This window comes from Zingiber officinale, chromosome 7B (genome assembly GCF_018446385.1).
Source record: "Zingiber officinale cultivar Zhangliang chromosome 7B, Zo_v1.1, whole genome shotgun sequence".
Lineage (NCBI taxonomy): Eukaryota > Viridiplantae > Streptophyta > Magnoliopsida > Zingiberales > Zingiberaceae > Zingiber > Zingiber officinale.
The window spans coordinates 101,712,835-101,733,430 of NC_055999.1; the positions used below are offsets into that span (position 1 = coordinate 101,712,835).

The window sequence follows — 20,596 nt, forward strand, 5'->3', positions numbered from 1 at the left end:
AGTGTTTAGAATGATGATATGCCATACCATTGAGAACTAAAATTCATCCCAGCCTGAAGCTTGATTTAACGCTAAGATATATACTAGGGCATGTAACCCACTTAATACTACATAACAGGGAACAATTTAGAACAATAACCCTGGATAGCATGGTGGTCTTGAGTTCTTACATATTTTTCTAATTCTCGTGCTTTTTGCAAGACTTCATTCTTTAATAAGTTGTTCTCTTCCAACTGCAAGACAACAGCACTAATTAGAAAAGATAAGTTCTTTATGGTTTACTGTTAACATCACTTTCATAATCAATAGATAACAAGAAATTTTAGTAAATAACAAAATCTTACAGAAAGGTGCAGGGAGAATAATAGAACTGACTAGTTTAAAAAAGACAGAATAGAGTAGTTCAAAATTATTACTGTATTTCCCTATCTAGGAGTTGAATGCCATAATTTGTGCAAAAAAAAAAAAAACTCAGACATAACTAGCAAGCAGTGTTACGCCACAGAATACTCCAAAGCCAAGTAGCTCCATCTGAAATCAAATGTCAATGTAATAATTTGGGTCAAATAACACAATACGATTCTGATATGTTAAGTTTTTAGATGTGTAATTTATATTTGGGTGGGAATTAAAGGGAAAATCACACTGATATTGAAGCTATTGGATGCACAAAAATCTGATGTATAAGTGTGGAACTTTTTTTTTTATTTGCAGATTCGCAAAACTTTACCAAGGAAATTAAAGCTGGCAAGAACATGAGTAACTATTGTTGCATTATTAGCTAAACACAAAATAATGATCTGAACACTGGATTGATTTCAACCTAAGTAGAGCACACGGGCAGACCAAAAGTAAGAACACACCTAATCATAAGATAGAAGACCTCAATGTGCAAATGTTTTGAGCATATAAGCAGGTTCATAACAGTCGTTCACTTAGAGTTTTCTTCTGGTCAAACGTATTTTTCATAAAATAAGATACTAACCATGCGATACTTGGAATAGAGACAATATATGAATGAGGATTCAAACTAGAATAAATCATAGGTTAAACAGTTCCATAAGACACAGAATGGATTCAGACATCCATATTGCTGAAAATTGAAAAGATTTGAATAACACTACTTGCTCTTAGCTAGTGATGGATAATCTTACAGATAACAAATCAAATGATAATTGATATGATGAATAGGCAAGAAGGTTCCAGAGTTTTTAGGAAAGATTTAAGGCATAATGTGTGTCTTATATCCAACACAATCTCTGGGCAATGCATCAGCAGAAGGGACCAAAATGCAAATTTCTCAAAAAGATAAAGTTCTCTGGATTCTTCCAGAATTAAGCCTTTCTTGAACTGCCTCATAAATCCTGAACAATCTATTTTTATTGTTCTATCCATAACAAGATTTTTATTGCACAGGGGCTGATACATAAAGTGAAGCATTCAAAACGATTTCCCGATTTCCTCTCATCCTCATAAACTTGATCATCAAAAGGTATTTGATATTTCATGGAAATATCTTTTGGTCATTATAGCCGACCCCGACCAGTGGAATAAGGCTTGGTTGTTGTTGTTATTGTAATTATACAACATAAGAATGTGGATCTCAGCTTTTCTATGTTCTGCTAAGTTTTCTTGCAAAACAAATGGTGTTCACTATGAACCTTTTAACATCTCTAGAGATATTAGACAAGGGGGACTTATTTCCTCTTTTGTTTATTATCAGTCAAAAATACTTGCGCAACAATGATTATCTTGTTTGCTGAATCAGTATGCTCACAAGAAGAAGCTCTCTCTCCTTTCCTATAAAAAGTAAAAAAAGAATTGTGGTATCCTTTTTGCTTATCTCTCGGTTGCCATGAGGGGCACTTACCACTAATGTCAAATTACTTTGAATATTTTAAAAGCTTTTGGGAACCATCTGTCTTGAAAATTATTTTTTCTAAATCAACAGTCTTCCTTCCTACCCATACACACCTTAGATTAAGCATAGAAAATGCAGCATGCTAAATATTCAAAAAGGTTCCTGCCCTATTGATAATTTGGCAACTACCTGTCAATGCATAACCACAGAGATTCTAGGTGCTCAAGATTAATATGATATTCAAACAATTGATAAATTGAATTTCAAAGAATTATCTTTCACAAGTAGGAAATAGTACATCTTTATTAATTGCTGGTTTAACTAAAGAACTTAAGAGAATCCATAATTTATCCTCCACATTCTTTTGGAATAATTATATAGAGCACAAATTGAATCAGATAAATTGGCATACATAATATCATAGTTTGAAATACGAGCAGCGTGGTCAAAACATAAAATTCTGGTAAATTATCAAAATCCCATATTGATTGGCACACATAATCACTCATGTGTCACTTATGCTGCTAGTGCCAAAACTAAGCCACAAGTGTTAAAATGAATTCAAATAATGTTTTTTTTAATATTTTATCACGTGTTTGTTTAAAGTAAATAATGAAAAAATATTTCTATTTCAATTACTAATTGATATAACAAAATATTGAGTACTTTGTCAGAAAAATTGAAACCTAGCAATGTCATTTGGGAAATCTACCCCAAAAAAAATGTTTATAGTGAAACTTCTAGCTTGTCTTCTTTTGACAAGTGATTTGCTACATCTGACTATTGGTTCTGTTGTGATCATCATTCTTTTTCCTTATGTGTATGCGTGTTGTGAAGGGTTTATGTGGAGAATAATTCGTTGGCGTTGAAACATATGGGTCCAAAATCGTTGATGGTTTCAGCATCACCAAGGTTTCTATTCAATTGCATGCACAATGCTAAGACTGAGTACAGGCCAGCAGGAAGGTTGCATCCATTTCATTACGCTTTAGATTGTTTTCAAGTCATCAATATTTTAATAGCGACAAGAAGACATGATGTCTTGTATCTAATTTTGTAGATGGCTGCTTATATTGTGCCTCTACATCACTAGTAATTGGATGCAAGTGCAATTTGAGATCGCTTAAAAATCAATACTTGCTCACATATTAGTTAACCATACTAAGATGTAGAACTCTAGCCATTTTTGATGTTTTGACAGCATAGTGATGATTTTCGCACGTAAGTAATTTTATATTTAATGTGAATTTCCTTTTCAAAAAAAAAATTAATAACGTAAAAAAGTCAGTTGAACTGCACTAGAATTCATCAATCATAAGTGAGATTTAGAAGGCAAAAGAAACTAGTCGGGATTGCAGTTGTAATAAATTCATTGATTGTTGGCCTAAAAAATTTCAACAATTCATATTTCATTCTAAAGAAAATTAAAACGACCCTCGTGCACTCGTCCAGTATGCACGTCCTGCTTGTTCAGCTGATAAACAATCGATAAATCATGAACTGATGAATTGGGAAGTTTCTCAAGTCAAACGCATAACAACTAAAGATAATGGACGAACTTCACAATATGGATTCCAGTTCAAGGGAATTCAGCCCTGCGAGCTAAGTCTAGACCACAAACCAGGATTCCAGTGAAATCAGAAAGCGCGTGCAGCTGACCTGTTGCCTGATGGTGCTCTCAGCATCCTCCATCGCCTTGATGATTTGGTGAACGCCCTCATTTCGTCCATCGCCCAAGACGAGCCCAGAGAACCTATCCGCCAGATTCCCGACCCTGCCGCCGCCCGCCGAAAGATGGATCCACGGAGGCGGCAGGTCACCTCTTCCTCCGGGAGGATCCCTCATTCGGTTGGAATCGTAGGCTCCCACACGCTGGAGATCCCAGAACGCACCTCCCCACGCCGGGCCGGGATCGGAGTAGCCCGAGGACCTCAAATCGGGCATCAAACAGATCGAATCGAAAAGTAGAGCGAAGGGCGTGGAGGATCGAGTGGCGGCGCAAGAGATCGAGATGGAGACCGGAGGGAACGAGAGAGGGGAGAGGGATCGACGCCCGAGGCTGGCTCTTCTTCTCTCTTGCGAGTGATGTGAGAGAGCGAGGAAGAAAGGGGGAAAGATCCGCAGAACGTGTTATTATATTATTTTTTTATTAGTGGCGGTTTAATAAAGGAAATATAGCGGTTTGATAGGCTCAGTGGCCCTTTGTGCGCGACTGTGAATAAAATTCGACGTGGACTATCTGACGTAGTCAAAATTTAATTTTTTTAATTTTTCTTATTTGTATGTAATAACTTTTCTCTCTTTCTTTTTAAACTAAAATTAAATTTTTTTTTCTTTTTCCTATTATTATAGGTAAAAAATTATTGTGATAGTAATGATACAACGATGTAGCAGCTACTATGCAGTAGTTGTTATAATGTGTAACAGTTACTATGCAGTTGCTGCTACAACTTGTACCAGTTAGTATGCAGTAATTGTTACAACAGTGCAGTAGTTGCTACAACGGTGCAGTAGCTGCTACAACAGTACAGAAGCTGCTACAACGGTGCAGAAGTCGCTACAACGGTACAGTAGCTGCTACAACGATGCAGTAGCTGCTACAACAGTGCAGTAGTTGTTACAACGGTGCAGTAGCTACTACAACATAGTAGCTGCACAATAATACTGGCACACGTTATAGCAGCTACTATACAGAAGTTGCTACAACGTGTAGCAGCTATTGTGTAGTTGCTGCTACAACGTTATAGCAGTTGCATCACCTTGAAAAATTAGTAGTATAGTGATTGTTGCATTCAATTAGATGAGAGAGAAATGAAAATTTTATAGTTGTTGCATACAAATGAGAGAGAAAAGTTGTTGCATGCAAATGAGAGAGATTAAAAAAATTGGGTTTTGGTCGCGTCAAATAGCTCATGTCGGATTTCGCTCACGGTCACGAACAAAACGTCGCTTCACATACCAAATCTCTCTCTCTCTCTCTCTATGTAGTTATATATATATATATATATATAGTTGTGCGCGACCATGGGCGACGCACAGATATGGCGTTGTTAACTCGATTTCTTCATCAAAAAATATTCTTTTTATTCTCTCTCCCCTTCCGCTTTCTATTCAAATCTGCGACGAGAGAAATTTTCTAAATTCTAAATTTCCCTCACTGCTCTCTCTCTCTCTCCTCTTCCTTCGCAGCGTGTTCCTACCGGCCAAGCAAAAGCAAAGGCGCCCTACTTGGATAACTTACAATCGCATGCTTGTTCTCGAGCTAACTGAAAGTTCGAGAAACTACCACCGAACACATACACTATGTTGGTTTGCTTACCAAATTCTCTCCAATCTCGATCATAAGTTTTTCTCCACTCACTGTCTAGTTTGCAACTTGTACAATGAAATATCCTACAACAAACAAGCCCTAGCTGCTTTCTTACCAGCTTTTGCTTATATCATTTGCAGGGGAACTGCCCAATCATCAATTTCCACATTTCATAACCAATGGTAATTCGTTTCATTTTAAGTTATAATTCCCTACCGTGATCCTAATATATATTAGAAGGAAGGATTTATACTACAACGTACTAGGTCAGCGCATGCTACAAACGCCTGCAGGCTACAGCCACTTGGACAGTTAGTTGCTGCACGTTGTAGCAGCTACTTGGTAAGTCATTTCATTTTAAGTTGTAATTCCCTTGCCTCTATTCCTATTATTGTCCGTTTATACGTGATTATCATTATTAGACGTCCCGGTTGTTACACTGTTAATTAATTCCACGGCTAGCTGCTACAACATTGTAGTAGTTACTTGAAATGATAGCTGTTACAATGCTGTAGCAGGTAATTTGACTGTTAGCTGCTACAACGTTGTAGCAACTACTTGGAATGATAGCTATTACAATGCTATAACAGCTAGTTCGACTGTTAGCTGCTACAACATTTTAGCAGCTACTTGGAATGATAGCTGCTACAATATTGTAGCAGCTAATTTGACGATTAGCTGCTACAATATTGTAACAGCTAGTGGCGTTGTATCAGCTAATTCGACGGTTAGTTGCTATAATGTTATAGCAGCTACTTGTAATGATAGCTGCTATAATATTGTAGTAGTTAATTCGACGGTTAGCGGACCATCTTCAAAAATCAATAAGTGCTCAAGACACAATAGGAACATGAAAAAAGCCTTAAGGAAAAATAATCGAGCAAGAATAAGAATTAGAATTCGTCTTATTTTGAGTTTCATTAATGTATGATAAGATTAGTGTGTAGAAGAGCATTCCTGCATCTGTTTAAACTCTATTGCACCTATGATTATTAGAGATATAAAAGGTTGCTAGGATGATTGAATCTCTCTTTTAACTCCCATCACGAGCACAACATCTAGGGCAGAGACGCCCTATTTGCCTCGTTCGCTTTCATTCTTCTTCAAGCATGAGTTGGGTTTGCCTCAATTCATCTTGGGCTAACTGTACATTTTGCTGTTGTTGTGCAATTCCCTTATCTTTAGCTTGTGCTTCCTGAAGTGTGAGGTAAATGGTAGAATCATGCTTGATCTTCCAATATATTCTAGCTTGTCTCTAACTGTCTAGATCTGAATATGCGTTTGCTTTTACGGCTAGCTCAGCACGAACTGGAGACTTAGCAGCTACCCAATGTTTCTTAGTTTCCATTCGATGAGAGCACTACAAGTTTCTATCTTGCAGCGCCTCTGCAAGAGCTATTCCTTTTTGAGCAAGCAGTAGATTCAGTTGGTTCATCTGTTGGCAAAGTTGTTGGAGTTTATCAGATTCCAAGTTAGGGGTCATTAGTAACAGAGGATTTGGTTAAAGGAGGAATAAAGAGATAAATTGTTACTGATAGGGTGTTACCATTTTTAAAGAGAGATTGGGAACATTAATGACATTTAACCTATTGGGAAGATAGATCGTCTTTCTCTTGGGAAAGATAATCAAGAGATAAATGAATCAACACAACAAGGTATAATAACTTAACATAGAACTTTGTATTGTCATTAATAACCATACAATCGAACTTCTGGACCTTTTACTATGAATTCACCATAAGAGATACATTGAATAGATAAATTTTTACTTGTCTTGCCTCTTGGAGGTGTTGGATTGTTCCTCCAACACTAGATAGGGGTGTGTGGTTGAATAACAGTTTGGACAAATATGAGATGCTTGCTCCATCCTCCTACGTTTATGAGATTTACCTTCACATGTCTATGAAAGAGAGGCTATCTCTGAATTGGCTTGGTTTAATTCAGCTTGTAAGGACCTCATTTTATCTGCTTGCTACTCCAAATCTTACTGCTATTGTGATATTAGTCGACCATCTACTTGGTCTTCTTTGTCAGGATGGTGATCACGGAAGCATGCTTCAATCCCAAGTCATCCAGTTCGACGGTCCTTTGCTCTAAGTCAAAATAGGTTTTTTCCCTTAAGGCGACTTCAGCTCAAATTTGGGAATGAGTAGTAGATAGACGCACCTTAAGTTCTCCCTGTTGTGAGTGATGAAGATCTAGAGCTTGTATCACCTCGGCTAGGGATTGCTCTTTCTTAGATAATAGTTGAGCCCAAGGAGGAAAATCTGAATTCATAGATCTCGGCATTATACCCAGGAGAAGGTGGAGAAAGAAAAGGTAAGATTAGTGCAGCGAGAACGAACCAAGGTCAAACCCCCCCTTTTTAATCAAGTCATGGGACACAGGATGGGGGTCACGGGATCACTGTAGTCGATATGAAATTTCGAGAACGATCAATGGTTATCAAACGGATGGGAAGGATAACATGGTAGTTAAAGTCAAGATGATGTGGCTGTCAAAAGTCTGAGTTAAAGTTAAATTAGAGGAATATTTCTCACTTGAGACGGGGATACCCAGGAACGAAGTTCCTAAGTCCAGCCCACATGGTCCCAGAGTAGGACTCTCGGATAAGGTCGGTCGACCACAAGCTTGATCAGATCTAAGAACGCAACGGTACTTTAAGACTAAAGAAAAATTCAAGGAGGCTCGACTGGTTAGGAGGTCGTCCGGGCTCGAGATACTTAAACCTTAGCAGACTCCTAATATACGATCGGTCGGACAGAGGCCAATCAAACATAGGGCTTCCTAAATGCGCTCGATCGGTCAAAGGCCGGGTGAACCTTGGAATACTTAGCATCATATAAAGATCCTAATATACGATTGGTCAGACAAAGGCTGACGACTAGCTGCTACAATGGTGTAGCAGCTACTTCGATAGCTAATTACTAAAACGGTGTAACAACTACTTCGACGGCTAGTTGCTACAACGTTGTAGCTACTTGAAATGTTAACTGCTACAACGGTGTAGTAGCTACTTCGACGACTAGCTACTACAATGTTGTTGCATCTACTTCGACAGGTAAATACTATAATGGTGTAGTAGCTACTTGGACGGCTAGTTGCTACAACATTGTAGCATCTAATTGGAATATTAAATGCTAGAACAATGTAGCAGTTACTTCGATAGGTAGTTGCTACAATATTGTAGCAGCTACTTCGACGGGTAACTGCTACAATGGTGTAGTAGCTATGTCGACGGCTAACTATTACAATGTTATAGCAGCAACTTCGAAGGTATAACAACTACAATGATGTAGTACCTACTTCGACGGTTAGCTACTATATCATTGTAGCAGCTATTTCGTTATGTATATAATTTGGTAAAAATTTATTTAAAATAATTTTAATCTGTAATTATCTCTAATTCTAAAATATTATTAAGATTTATACTAACTACTACATGTTGTAATAGCTACTTTGACAGTTAATTACTACAACATGTAGCAGCTAATTAGAAAGTTAATAGCTACATGTTGTAGAGGCTACTTGGAAAGTTACCTTCCACAATGTATTTGTAATTTTCTCTATTCATAATATGTATTGTTTATACATGATTCTAAGTGATATATTTAATACAGGGAAAAACATATGTTGTCTTTTTTGGTCGGCAGTTGGGTGTTTATGACACCTGAATAGAAGCATCTACACAAGTTAATCATTTTAGGGGTGCTATACACCAGTCCTTCGAGAGTAAACAAGATGAAATACAAGCTTTTAAAGCCTACAGTGTACTATCTTACAACGTTATTCATCTTTTTATTTTAAATAATGCCTTATATTTATTTTAGTTGTATAAATTACAGCAAACTTGCCAATTTGGGGAGCTTCAATTTCTCACATTTCATTCAATGATAAGGCGTTTAAATTTAAGTCTTAATTCCTGCACTATCTGTTATAACATGTAGTAGCTACTTCAGCAACTAGCTTCTACACGTGGTAATAGCTATTTAGACAGATAGCTGCTACAACATTGGGGCAGCTACTTGGAATATTAGCTGCTATAACGTTGTAGCAACTACTTCGATGGATAACTACTACAACGGTGTAGCAGCTATAATGCTTCTCCAAATAACATTTGTTTACCATTTTTTTCTATAATTTACAGAAAACTTGCTCAACATCATTTTCTACAAATCATTCGATGGTAAGTCTTTTTAAGTTAGCTACTTAGATGCTACTAAATTGTTAATAGACATTTATATTTGTACGAGTTTTAATTTTTTATATCTAGTATTATAGTTCGCATATTTGATACATGTTAATATTTTATGATTTAAGTTGTAACTGTTACAACATGTATCAGCTATGAGCTATCAATGGGGTAGCTGCAACAACTTGTAGCAGCTATCCGACATTAGTTGCTATATAATGTAGCATCTACCCTACAATAGCTACTGCATGTTATAGCAGCCATCCTACATTAGCTGCTACACGTGGTAAGTCATTTCATTTAAAGTTGTAAGTCCCTTTATTCCTAATATATATTATTTATATGTGTATAAATGATCTATTTAATCATTTGTGGTTCTCATCTGGGTGACCGAATCTTGCAAGGAGAAGAAGGAGCTTTGGTGGTTCTCATCTGGGTAGATCGTTGCCCACACAATATCTGGGATAAGACGAGGAATACGATAGAAGATCAAGAGGTTATTTGCTTACAAAGAAAGGTATAATTAGTAATTATTTTCCGCATCATACTAGTTTTCTTTGTATAGTTATTTTTGGAAATACCAAACACAAGAGGCATATGATTTTAGAGTTTTCGAATTTGTGTTTCTTTTGTTTTATTTTTTGAATTTGTGATTCGATTGTTCTTTTTGGTTAAACCTAGAGTTATATAAGGAAATTAAATATTAGCTTTCCTTAAAAGCTTTGTCTAGGCGGTGGTGGATGCTCCCATACCCAAGAAGGCCATGTGCCTCGCCATGCAGTCCTGGAAGCCAATTTTGGAAATTAATATTTAATTAAATTTATAACATATGTGGATTTTGATCAATAGTGTTAAGTTTCGCTTGCGATCCAAGTCTAAACCATTAAGAATAGATAAGTTAAATTTGGAATCAATAATGTTAAGTTTCGTTTGCGATTCCTAATTTAACTTCTAAAGAACACAATAGGTTGTTTAGGAAAGGTTCGACACTTGTACAAAATTTTTGTATAGTGGAACCGGTACGATCTTCCTAGGACCAACCAACAATTGGTATCAGAGCTAGGGTTTGCCTCTGTGTGTTTGGTTTTCAAATAGATTATGCACATGTCATACATAATTTAGGTAGGATAATAGTAGGATGTGCTAACTTTGTGGTTGCAGACTCCAACTATTATGGCATATAGATATTGTGTGTGATTGGACCCTTAGACATGTTAAGGGCATTATTTTTGTGTGTGCATGATTGTATGTAACTAATACAGCAGGAGTTGTATTAGCTCTAGGATTTTAGAATTTTATTTTCGATCTAGATTACATGTACATTCCTTCGTGGAATATAGGATCGATATATGTAAAATTCTATTTTTGTCACGGATCGTATCTTTGCGAGGCGTGGTGCTATTGGAGGACCAGAGGCGCAGCGGAATAAGAAGCAAGATAGATGCGACAACTCGACCCGATGGCGGTGGCTAAAGATGGCAGCAACTAGGGTTGGAGCACACGAAGAACAGTGACAGAAAAGGCCATAATAGTTGGAAAAATTAATTTCCATATTTATTACTTTTATTTACTGTGATGTGTGTGTATGCATGTGATGTATGCTAACATAAGTTAAAATTCCCCACCTTAAATAACTAAGTGGGAGAGGGATTTTTAAATAAATTCCACGATCTCCATTACTGGTTTGTAAGTGATGCAACAAGCTTGCATGTTGGCTCTGAGTGCCTCCCTCCACAATGGATGAGTTTTTTGCGGATCACTAGATCAAAATTCCTTTATGGATGATTATAGGAAATTATTTAGGAGCGTGTGATCTTCTCCAGCTGAAGGGGCATAATCCTATTTAATATACTAAGTATCAAGCAATGGTATACACTTAGACACATTCAATAGTATCCTCCCCAACGGAGTCACTGCTATTGTTTTGCGCGACCAAAGAAATACTAACTATTAATTTGTCATAAAGATAAGTAAAACCCCCCTCTTACAAATGTTTGAATTTGTATACGTCCACGCTAACGTGGCATACAAAATTCACGGTGTTTGAGGTAATTTTATTTGTCATAAAGTTAGGTTGACAAAATAAAATGGGTAATGCCTCCTCTTACAAACAATTAAATTTGTATACGTCCACACTAACGTGGCATACAAAATTCATGGTGTTTGATGTAATTTAAGGTTGACAAGATAATTAATGGGTAAGACCCTCCTCTTACAAATGTTTGAATTTGTATACGTCCACACTAACGTAGCATGCATAATTCCCGTTGTTTGAGGTGTTGGTGAATTTAAATAATATTGTTTGAGGAATTAATGTTATTTTAAATTCAAAGTTTTAAATTCAAAGTAACCAAACAGTAGCCTACTGAGTGTTATCTGATCGGTCTGCAGACCGATCAGGAAACAACGATCAGAAGGCAAGAAGTTCGGGAGAAAAGGAAGCTGATCGGTCACTCACATCCCTCCGCATAACTCATTGGTAGTGGAAATCTTTCCAACCTGCGGGTCTTATTTGGAAGGAAAAATCACCAAGAAGCTTTTAAGTCTAAGGGGTATGGAGTCAAAGATATGTTGGAATTTGTTCATTCTGATTTGTGTAGACATTTGACTATCCAGGAAAGAGGTTGTTTCGAATATTTCGTTTCTTTTATAGACGACTATTCGAGATAAAGATACATTTACTTGACGCACCACATGTTAGGATGTATACTAAAAGCCTAGCTTTTGGTATAAACATTTATCTAGAAATAAGAATCACATTGGTCAAATATCTACATTTATGATAAATGTAGTTGCTCAATTAATTTATATTGAAGATAACATGGTGTGTGGTGTCACACACAGAAGATCATGTTATCGGTTCCTTATAAATTATAAACAGTAGCTCACGACCAAGATGGAAAGGAACAAACCATTGGAAGGTCGTAGTGTAATTAGTTATTAGTTTATCTTAACTATATAATTACACTAGTACACTTAGAGTGTATTGAGTAGGACCATTTGAGTTCATTCCTTTTATACTGACTTTATAAAGGAACAAAGACCTCAGTTATTATGGAAGTGTGTGCTCTTAATCCTAATATAATAACAAGCACATATATTTGATATTTATTTCTTTAATTTATCAATGGGTGAGATTTAGTTCGATGAATCAATAAGCCCGATAAGTTGGGAAATGATATCACTTATAGTGTGTGTTGTTGATTATAGAAGGAAACTGTGTCCTAGAGATACTAGGTTGAGAATGTCCCCAAGAGGAGCTCAAAAGGATTGTCATGTTAAACCCTGCAGGTGGACTTAGTCCGACATGACGATGAAGTTGAGTGATACTACTCTTGGAGCTAGATATTAATTAAGTGAGTTGTCAGTAACTTACTTAATTAGTGGACATTTGTTATCTTAAACACAGGGAGACTAACACACTCATAATAAGAAGGAGCCCAAAAATGTAATTTGGAATTGGTGCGGTAGTTCAATAATAATTCTCTAGTGGAATGAATTATTATTGATAAAATTAAGTTGTGTGTTCGGGGCGAACACGAGATGCTTAATTTTATCGGGAGACCAAAACCAATTCCTCCTCTCGGTCCCTAACGTAGTCTCTTGATTATAGAGTACTATACCCACCTTCTTACCCATCCTATAGGGGGACGGCCAAGCTAGCTTGGAGACCAAGCTAGGGCCGGCCATGTTTTGGTTCATGGGTGAATTCATGTGGCCGGCCTTAGCTTGAACTCAAGCTTAGGTGGCCGGCCCTATTAAAATAAAAAGGAATTTTATTTTTTTTAAAATTTTTCTTATGTGGATAACATGATTTAAAAGAGAGTTTAAAAATTTAAATCTTTCCTTTTATAAGATTCTACAAAAGATTAAGAGAAGAGTTAAATCTCTTTCCTTATTTGTAGATTAAAAGGTTGATTTTAATTTTGGTAAAAACTTTCCTTTTAATTATGTTCATGATTTAAAAGAGAGTTTAAAAATTAAATATCTCTTTTATAAAGCTTCTACAAAGATTAAGAAAAGATTAGATATCTTTCCTTATTTGTAGATTGGAAGATATTTTAATTTTTAAAGATAACTTTCTTTTTATCCACATGTTTAAAAGAAATATTTTAATTTATAAAATTTCCTTTTTATTAACCATCATGAAGGGAAAAATTATTAGAGAAATTTTTTTATAAAATTTCCGGAAACAAATTAGGAAAGTTTTAATTCTTGATTGAATTAAATTTCCTTTGCTTGGTTTAAAGTGGCTGGCCACATTGTTGATGAGAAAAAAATTGTTTTTAATTAAATAAATTTTCCTTATCAATGGCAAAAGAATTAAGGAAATTTTTATTTAAATTTCCTTATTTGCCAAGGCCAAGGATTATAAAAGAGAGGGTAGAGGTGCCTTCATGGTTATCAACTCTATTATTTTTCCTCTCTCTTTTTCTTCCTTGGTGTGGCCGGCCATCCTCTCCTCCTTTCTTCTCTTTGATGGCCGAACCTCATCCTTCTTGTGGAGACTCATATGGTGGTCGGATCAAGTTTAGAGAAGAAGAAGAAGAAGGAGAAAAAGAAAGCTTTGTTTCTAGCATCCCTTGGAGCATGGTGGTGGTGGCCGAACCTCTTCATCCTAGAAGATGTTTTGATGGCCGAAACTTGCAAGGAAGAAGAAGGTGCTTGGTGGTTCTCATCTCGGAAGATCGTTGCCCACACAACGTCTGAGGTTAGAAGAGGAATACGATAGAAGATCAAGAGGTCTTTCTAAAAGGTATAACTAGTATTTTTCCTTTCCGCATCATACTAGTTATTTTTGGAAATAATACCAAATACAAGAGGCATACGATTTTAGTATTTCGAATTTGTTTTCGATATAGTGTTCTTTTGTTTTTCTTTTCCTTGTGATTTGATTGTTCTTTTCGGTTGACCTAAAGTTATTTTAGGAAATTAAATATTAGCTTTCCATAAAAGGTTTTGTCTAGTCGGTGGTGGTTGTTCCCATATCCAAGAAGGTCATGCGCCTCGCCACGTCAGTACTGGGAACCAATTATGGAAATTAATATTTAATGGAATTAATAACTTAGGTGATTTGGATCAAACGTGTTAAGTTTCGCAGGAGATCCAAGTCTAAACCTAAAAGAACAAATAGATTAAGTTTTGGATCAAACGTGTTAAGTTCCGCAGGCGATCCAAAATTTAATTTAAAAGAACACATGGTAACTAGGAAAAGGTTCAGACCTTTGTACAAAATTTTTGTATAGTGGAACCTCTAGGTTTTCCGAGTAGCAACCAACACCACAAGTCTAAGTGCTTTGATCAGTTCAAAGAGTACTAGGCTGATGTGAAGTAACATCAAGCTAAAAATATCAAGACACTACGGTTAGATCATAGTGGTAAGCACCTCTTAGGAGAGTTTAGGAGTCATTTATCAGAAGTCGGGATTCAATCCCAACTAACTGTACCTAGTACACCCCAACAAAATGGTGTAGTAGAACGAAGGTATATGACTCTTATGGAAATAGTTAGATCAGTAATGAGTTATTCGGAATTACCAAAATTTGTTTTGAGGATATACACTGGAAACATAAGTGAATATAGTACCTTCTAAGTCAGAACTCTCTACTCTCATACAATTGCAGAATGGGCGTAAGCCTAGTCTAAAGCATATTCGAATTTGGGTGGTCTAGCACATGAGAGACACTGATAAGTTGGACAGGAGTTCACTTGTTTATAGGTTATCCTAGAGAAACGAAAGGAGGTTTATAGTCCTAAAAATCAGAAGGTCATTGTTAGCACCAATGCCCGATTTTTAGAAGAGGACTATGTAATAAACTATAAGCCCATAAGTAAATTTGTTCTTAAGGAAATAATAAAGGACACGTGTAATCTAGTACCAACTATACAAGATGAAATATCACAATAAACTGCAACACGTATCACAGATGATACACAATTACAGAAAGTTCCTCGTCGTAGTGGGAGGGTTGTTAGGCAACCTAAAATATTCATGTTTTGGAAAAGTCTTTGGACTTGATCCCTGGAGAACATGAATTTAATTCCCGGACATATGACAAAGCACTCCAAGATAAAGATGCAGCATCTTTGAGAAATGAATACAGAATTAGAATATATATGTTCTAATAAATTCTGGGAGCTTGTAGAGCCACCAGATGATGTAATAGCCATTGGGTCTACAATAGGAAAAGAGGGATAGATGGGAAGGTGGAAACTTTCAAAGCAAGGCTTGTTGAAAAAGAAAACTTTCTCACCGTTAGTCATGCTTAAGTCTGTCCGGATTCTTTTATCTATTCTTACTCATATGAACTATGAGATTTGGCAAGTGGATGTCAAGATAGCTTTCCTTAATGGAAGTCTTGAAGAAAATATCCATATAAAGCAACCAAAAGGGTTCATTGCAAAGGGTAAAGAGCATCTTGTGTGCAAGCTCAATCAATCTATGGACTGAAGCAAAGTTTTAAGGTCTTGGAACATCCGGTTTAATAAAGTAATCCAGATCTATGGATTTATTTAATAACTGGATGAGTCTTGTGTATACAAGAAGTGTGATGGAAACGTGGTGGTATTTCTTGTACTATAGTAGATAACATTTTTGATAATTGGAAATAATATCAAAGTGTTGTCAGAAGTAAGGGTATGGTTGTCCAAACAATTCGATATGAAGGACTTGGGAGAATGCATATATTCTTGGGATCAAAGTAATAAGAGATCGCGAGAAAAGAATATTTTGTTTATCCCAAACTTCATATATCGAAACAATCCTTGCTCGTTTTAGCATGCAAGACTTCAAGAAAGGTTTTCTACCTTTTAGCCATGGAGTAACTTTATCTAAAGAAATGTCTCCGAAGACATCAAAGGAGATAAAGGACATGAAGGCAATTCCTTATGCTTCGGCTATCGGAAGACTAATGTATGTAATACTGTGTACGAGACTGGATATCTGTTTTGCCCAGGACATAATTAGCAGATATCGAAGTAACCCAGGACCAGGACACTAGACTACCGTAAAGCATATATTAAAGTACCCTAGAGGGACTAGAGATTATAGTTTACAAGGCAGATAATTTGATCCCTGTAGGTTACATGAATTTTGAATTCCAATCAGATAAGTCGACCTCGGGGTTTTATGTTTACTTTAGGAGGTAAAGCCATAACAATGGAGGAGTGTTAAGCATAGATGTTTTTCAGACTCCACCATAGAAGCTGAGTATGTGGCAGCCTCTAAGGCAACCATAGAAGCTGTATGGCTCAGAAACTTTATGATGAACTTAGATATGATTTCTAGTTTGTCCAAAAATTATTATAATTTATTGTAATAATAGTGGTGCAGTAGCAAACTCAAAGAAAACATAAGTCCATAAAATAAGTAAACACAATAGAACGCAAGTACCACCCAATACGAGACATCGTATAACGAGGAGAAGTTGTTGCCGCCTAGATTGCATCAGGTGATAACCTGTAGACCCTTTCACTAAGGTCCTTAAGGCAAGAGCTTTTGATGGGCATGTTGAAGGCTTGGGAATCAGATATATGGCAGCATAGTCTTTTAGTATAAGTGGGAGATTGTTAGAATATATACTAAAAGCCTAGCTTTTGTAAATATTTATTTTGAAATAAAGAATTACATTGGTAAAAAATATCTACATTTATGTTAAGTATAGTTGTTCAATTAATTTATATCGTAAATAACATGGTGTGTGGTGTCACGCACAGAAGATCATGTTATCAGTTCTTTATAAATTATAAACAGTTGCTCATGACTAAGATGGAAAAGAACAAACCGTCGGTAAAGTCGTAGTGTGACTAGGGATTAGTTTATCTTGACTAATAAATTACACTAGTACACTCTAAATGTATTGAGTATGACCATTTTAGGTAAGTTCTTTTTATACTGACTTGATAAAAGAACTAGACCTTAGTTATTATGGAAGTGTGTGCTGTAACACCCCACCCTCCTCACTACTGGTCTGTGAGGGCGGAGGGCTACTGGACTACTAACTTTACTTAACTATCCTTGTTCACATGTTGATAGAAATTCCTAAAACTCTCAGAGAACTCAAAACATACAATTAACTAGCAGCGGAAGACTAAATGACTCATCTAATACATTCTACTCAACTCTTTGTTAATAAATTCTTATGCTAAATCCCAAGGCTTCTATAGTTCAGGCATCACACATCCATCCGCACCTCCTTGTCGCCTTCCTTTACTATAGCTTTTCCTTTCCTTTATCTGTAGTAAGAGGAAATGCATCTATAAGCAAAATTGCTTAGTAAGCGCTATCTAACTCACAAAACTCGAGTATGCATGTAAGCTGAAAGAAATCTAGAAACTGAATGCTCATCTAATAGCAAACGAAACATAGCATACTGAAATACTAAACATGTAAGCAAATCTAAACAAAATGTCAGTATATAAGAAAGCTAAACTTTCTGAATTTTAAACTTATGTGAAGCTTATTTCTTTTGTTTGAAAACTTATACTTTAATACTTCAAAATAATAATCAACTTTCTTCTTGGGCCCGATAACTGTACTTGCTATGCGCGCATTCCTAACTAGACCCGAGATAGTTGGTCCCGAATCTAGTAGGGTTTACTAGGTTATCTAAACCTAGGGACGATTATGGGAGTCCAGCCCAAGGACAACTAAGAGTCCTGCATACTAGGTTATCTAAACCTACGGACGACTATGGGAGTCCAACGCAAGGACAACTGAGAGTCCAGTACAGTGCCACTGATAAAAGTAAAATACTTGTTATCTTTTAATACTTCTAATATATAATGCTTCGGCATTTTAATAAGCACCTTGTGCGCCAAAATCCCTAAAGTCTTGACTTTGGGATCAACTTAAGGCTTTGGCCTTTTTCTTTCTTTTCTTTATCTTTCTTATACTTGTTAATACCTCTAATAAAAGAATGCTTCTTTAAAAACTAAAATGTTTAAACAAATTCTAAATTTGAAATGCATAAACAAAAATCTGCATACCATGCTAATCAAAATTCTGCATACTACTCTAATCAAGATTCTGCATTCTATGCTACACTATTTCTGCATACTATGCAAACATAAATACTGCACTATAATACTTAACCAAACTGCACTATAATCTTTATTAAAAATCTGCACTATAAGCTTAATTAAAATCTGCACTATAGGCTTAATTAAAATCTGCACTATAAGCTTACATAAAAATCTGCATTATAAGCTTAATTAAAATTTACACTATAAGCTTAATTAAAATCTGCACTATAAGCCTACATAAAAATCTGCACTATAAGCTTAATTAAAATCTGTACTATATGATTAATTAAAAATCTGCACTATAAGCGCTTAATTAAAATCTGCAATATAAGCTCTACATAAAAATCTGTATTATAAGCTCAATTAAAATCTGCACTATAGACTTAATTAAAAATCTGCACTATAAGCGCTTAATTAAAATCTGCAATATAAGTTCTACATAAAAATCTGCATTATAAGCTTAATTAAAATCTGCACTATAGGCTTAATTAAAAATCTGCACTATAAGCGCTTAATTAAAATCTACAATATAAGCTCTACATAAAAATCTGCATTATAAGCTTAATTAAAATCTGCACTATAGGCTTAATTAAAAATCTGTACTATAAGCGCTTCTTATGCTTCGAATTTAAGAAGAACAAAGGTCCGAAACTACTCCTACTGCAGGTGAGAAGCACTTACCTTGATTCTTGGACTCACAACCGAACAAAAAGGGCTTCTAGGACCTTGGCCGACCGCCGGAGATGATGCTCTAACTCCCTTTCATTTTCTGCCCGAGCTCCGCCATCGTATGCAGAAGAGAAGGAGAGAATGGTTTAAGTCACCGGAAAATAGAGCATTAACTTATCCCTTTTTATAACTTAATATTTCTGTTAACTCCTTAAATAAATTCGCTTCCTTTTCTAAACAGACAAATCCAACATCAACTTATCCCTTTTATAATCCAATATTCTGCTAACTATCTTAAATAAATTCACTACCTTTTCTAAACAGATAAATCCAACATCAACTCATCCCTTTTATAATATTCTGTTAACTATCTTAAATAAATTCGCTACCTTTTCTAAACAGACAAATCCAAGATCAACTTATCTCTTTTATAATCCAATATTCTGTTAACTATCTTAAATAAATTCGCTACCTTTTCTAAACAGAAAAATCCATTTTCCCACCTAGTCAGCCGGGTTTTGACCGAGTCAAAGGTCGTGGGTTCAATTCTCGGTTTGGACATTTTTTTTGTCGAAACTTCCTTCGTTTAGTAAAAATACCAAACGACCTCCAAAAATTACATAAAAATACTCTAAAAATTTCTAAAAATATCTAGAATATTTCTAAAATATTTCTAAATATTTTTAAGAACCTTTAGAACTCTTAATGAGGAAAATTGGGTCGTTGCATGTGCTCTTAATCCTAATATAATAACAAACACATATATTTAGTATTTATTTCTTTGACTTATCAATGGGTGAGATTTAGCTCGATAAATCAATAAGCTCGATAAGTTGGGAAATGATATTACTTATAGTGTGTGTTGTTGATTATAGAAGGAAACTGTGTCCTAGTTATCTAGGTTGAGAATGACCCCAAGAGGAGCTCATAAGGATTGTGATGTTAAACCCTGCAGGTGGACTTAGTCCGACATGACGATGAGGTTGAGTGGTACTACTCTTGGACTAAGATATTAATTAAGTGAGTTGTCAGTAACTCATTTAATTAGTGGACATTCGACATCTTAAACACAGGGAGACTAACACACTCATAATAAGGAGTCCAAAATGTAATTTGGGATTGGTGCGGTAGTTCAATAATAATTCTTTAGTGGTATGAATTATTATTGATGAAGTTAAGTTGTGTGTTCGGGGCGAACACGGGAAGCTTATTTTCATCGGGAGACCAAAACCAATTCCTCCTCTCGGTCCCTATCGTAGCCTCTTGTATGTAGAGAATTATATTCACCTATACCCACCTTCTTACCCACTCTTTGGTGGTCGGCCAAGCTAGTTTGGAACCCAATCTAGGGTCGGCCAAGACCCAAGGATTGAGCCAAGATTAGTGGCCGGCCCTAGCTTGGAGTCCAAGCTAGGTGTGGCCGGCCACATATAATATAAAAAGGGATTTTATTTAAATTTTTCTTATGTGGATAACATGGTTTTAAAAGAGAGTTTAAAATTTAAATCTTTCCTTTTATAGCTTTCTACAAAAGATTAAG

The 20,596-nt window shown here is 35.8% G+C and overlaps 1 protein-coding gene across 2 annotated transcripts in view; it reads right to left on the reverse strand.

The window, feature by feature from the left end:
- LOC122006565 overlaps positions 1 to 3,989 on the reverse strand; it is a 28,266-nt gene extending 24,277 nt beyond the window's left edge. Inside the window, exons 1-2 of one of the 2 annotated variants that reach the window (XM_042562118.1) lie at positions 3,521 to 3,987; positions 171 to 233 (exon numbers count right to left, since the gene is read on the reverse strand). In XM_042562118.1, coding sequence (XP_042418052.1) covers positions 171 to 233; positions 3,521 to 3,805 — 348 coding nt within the window. In that variant the 5' untranslated portion in view covers positions 3,806 to 3,987. Of the gene's footprint in view, positions 1 to 170; positions 234 to 3,520 lie in introns of both variants that reach the window. The other variant, XM_042562119.1, reaches the window with a different exon arrangement.
- Positions 3,990 to 20,596: the final 16,607 nt, after the last annotated feature.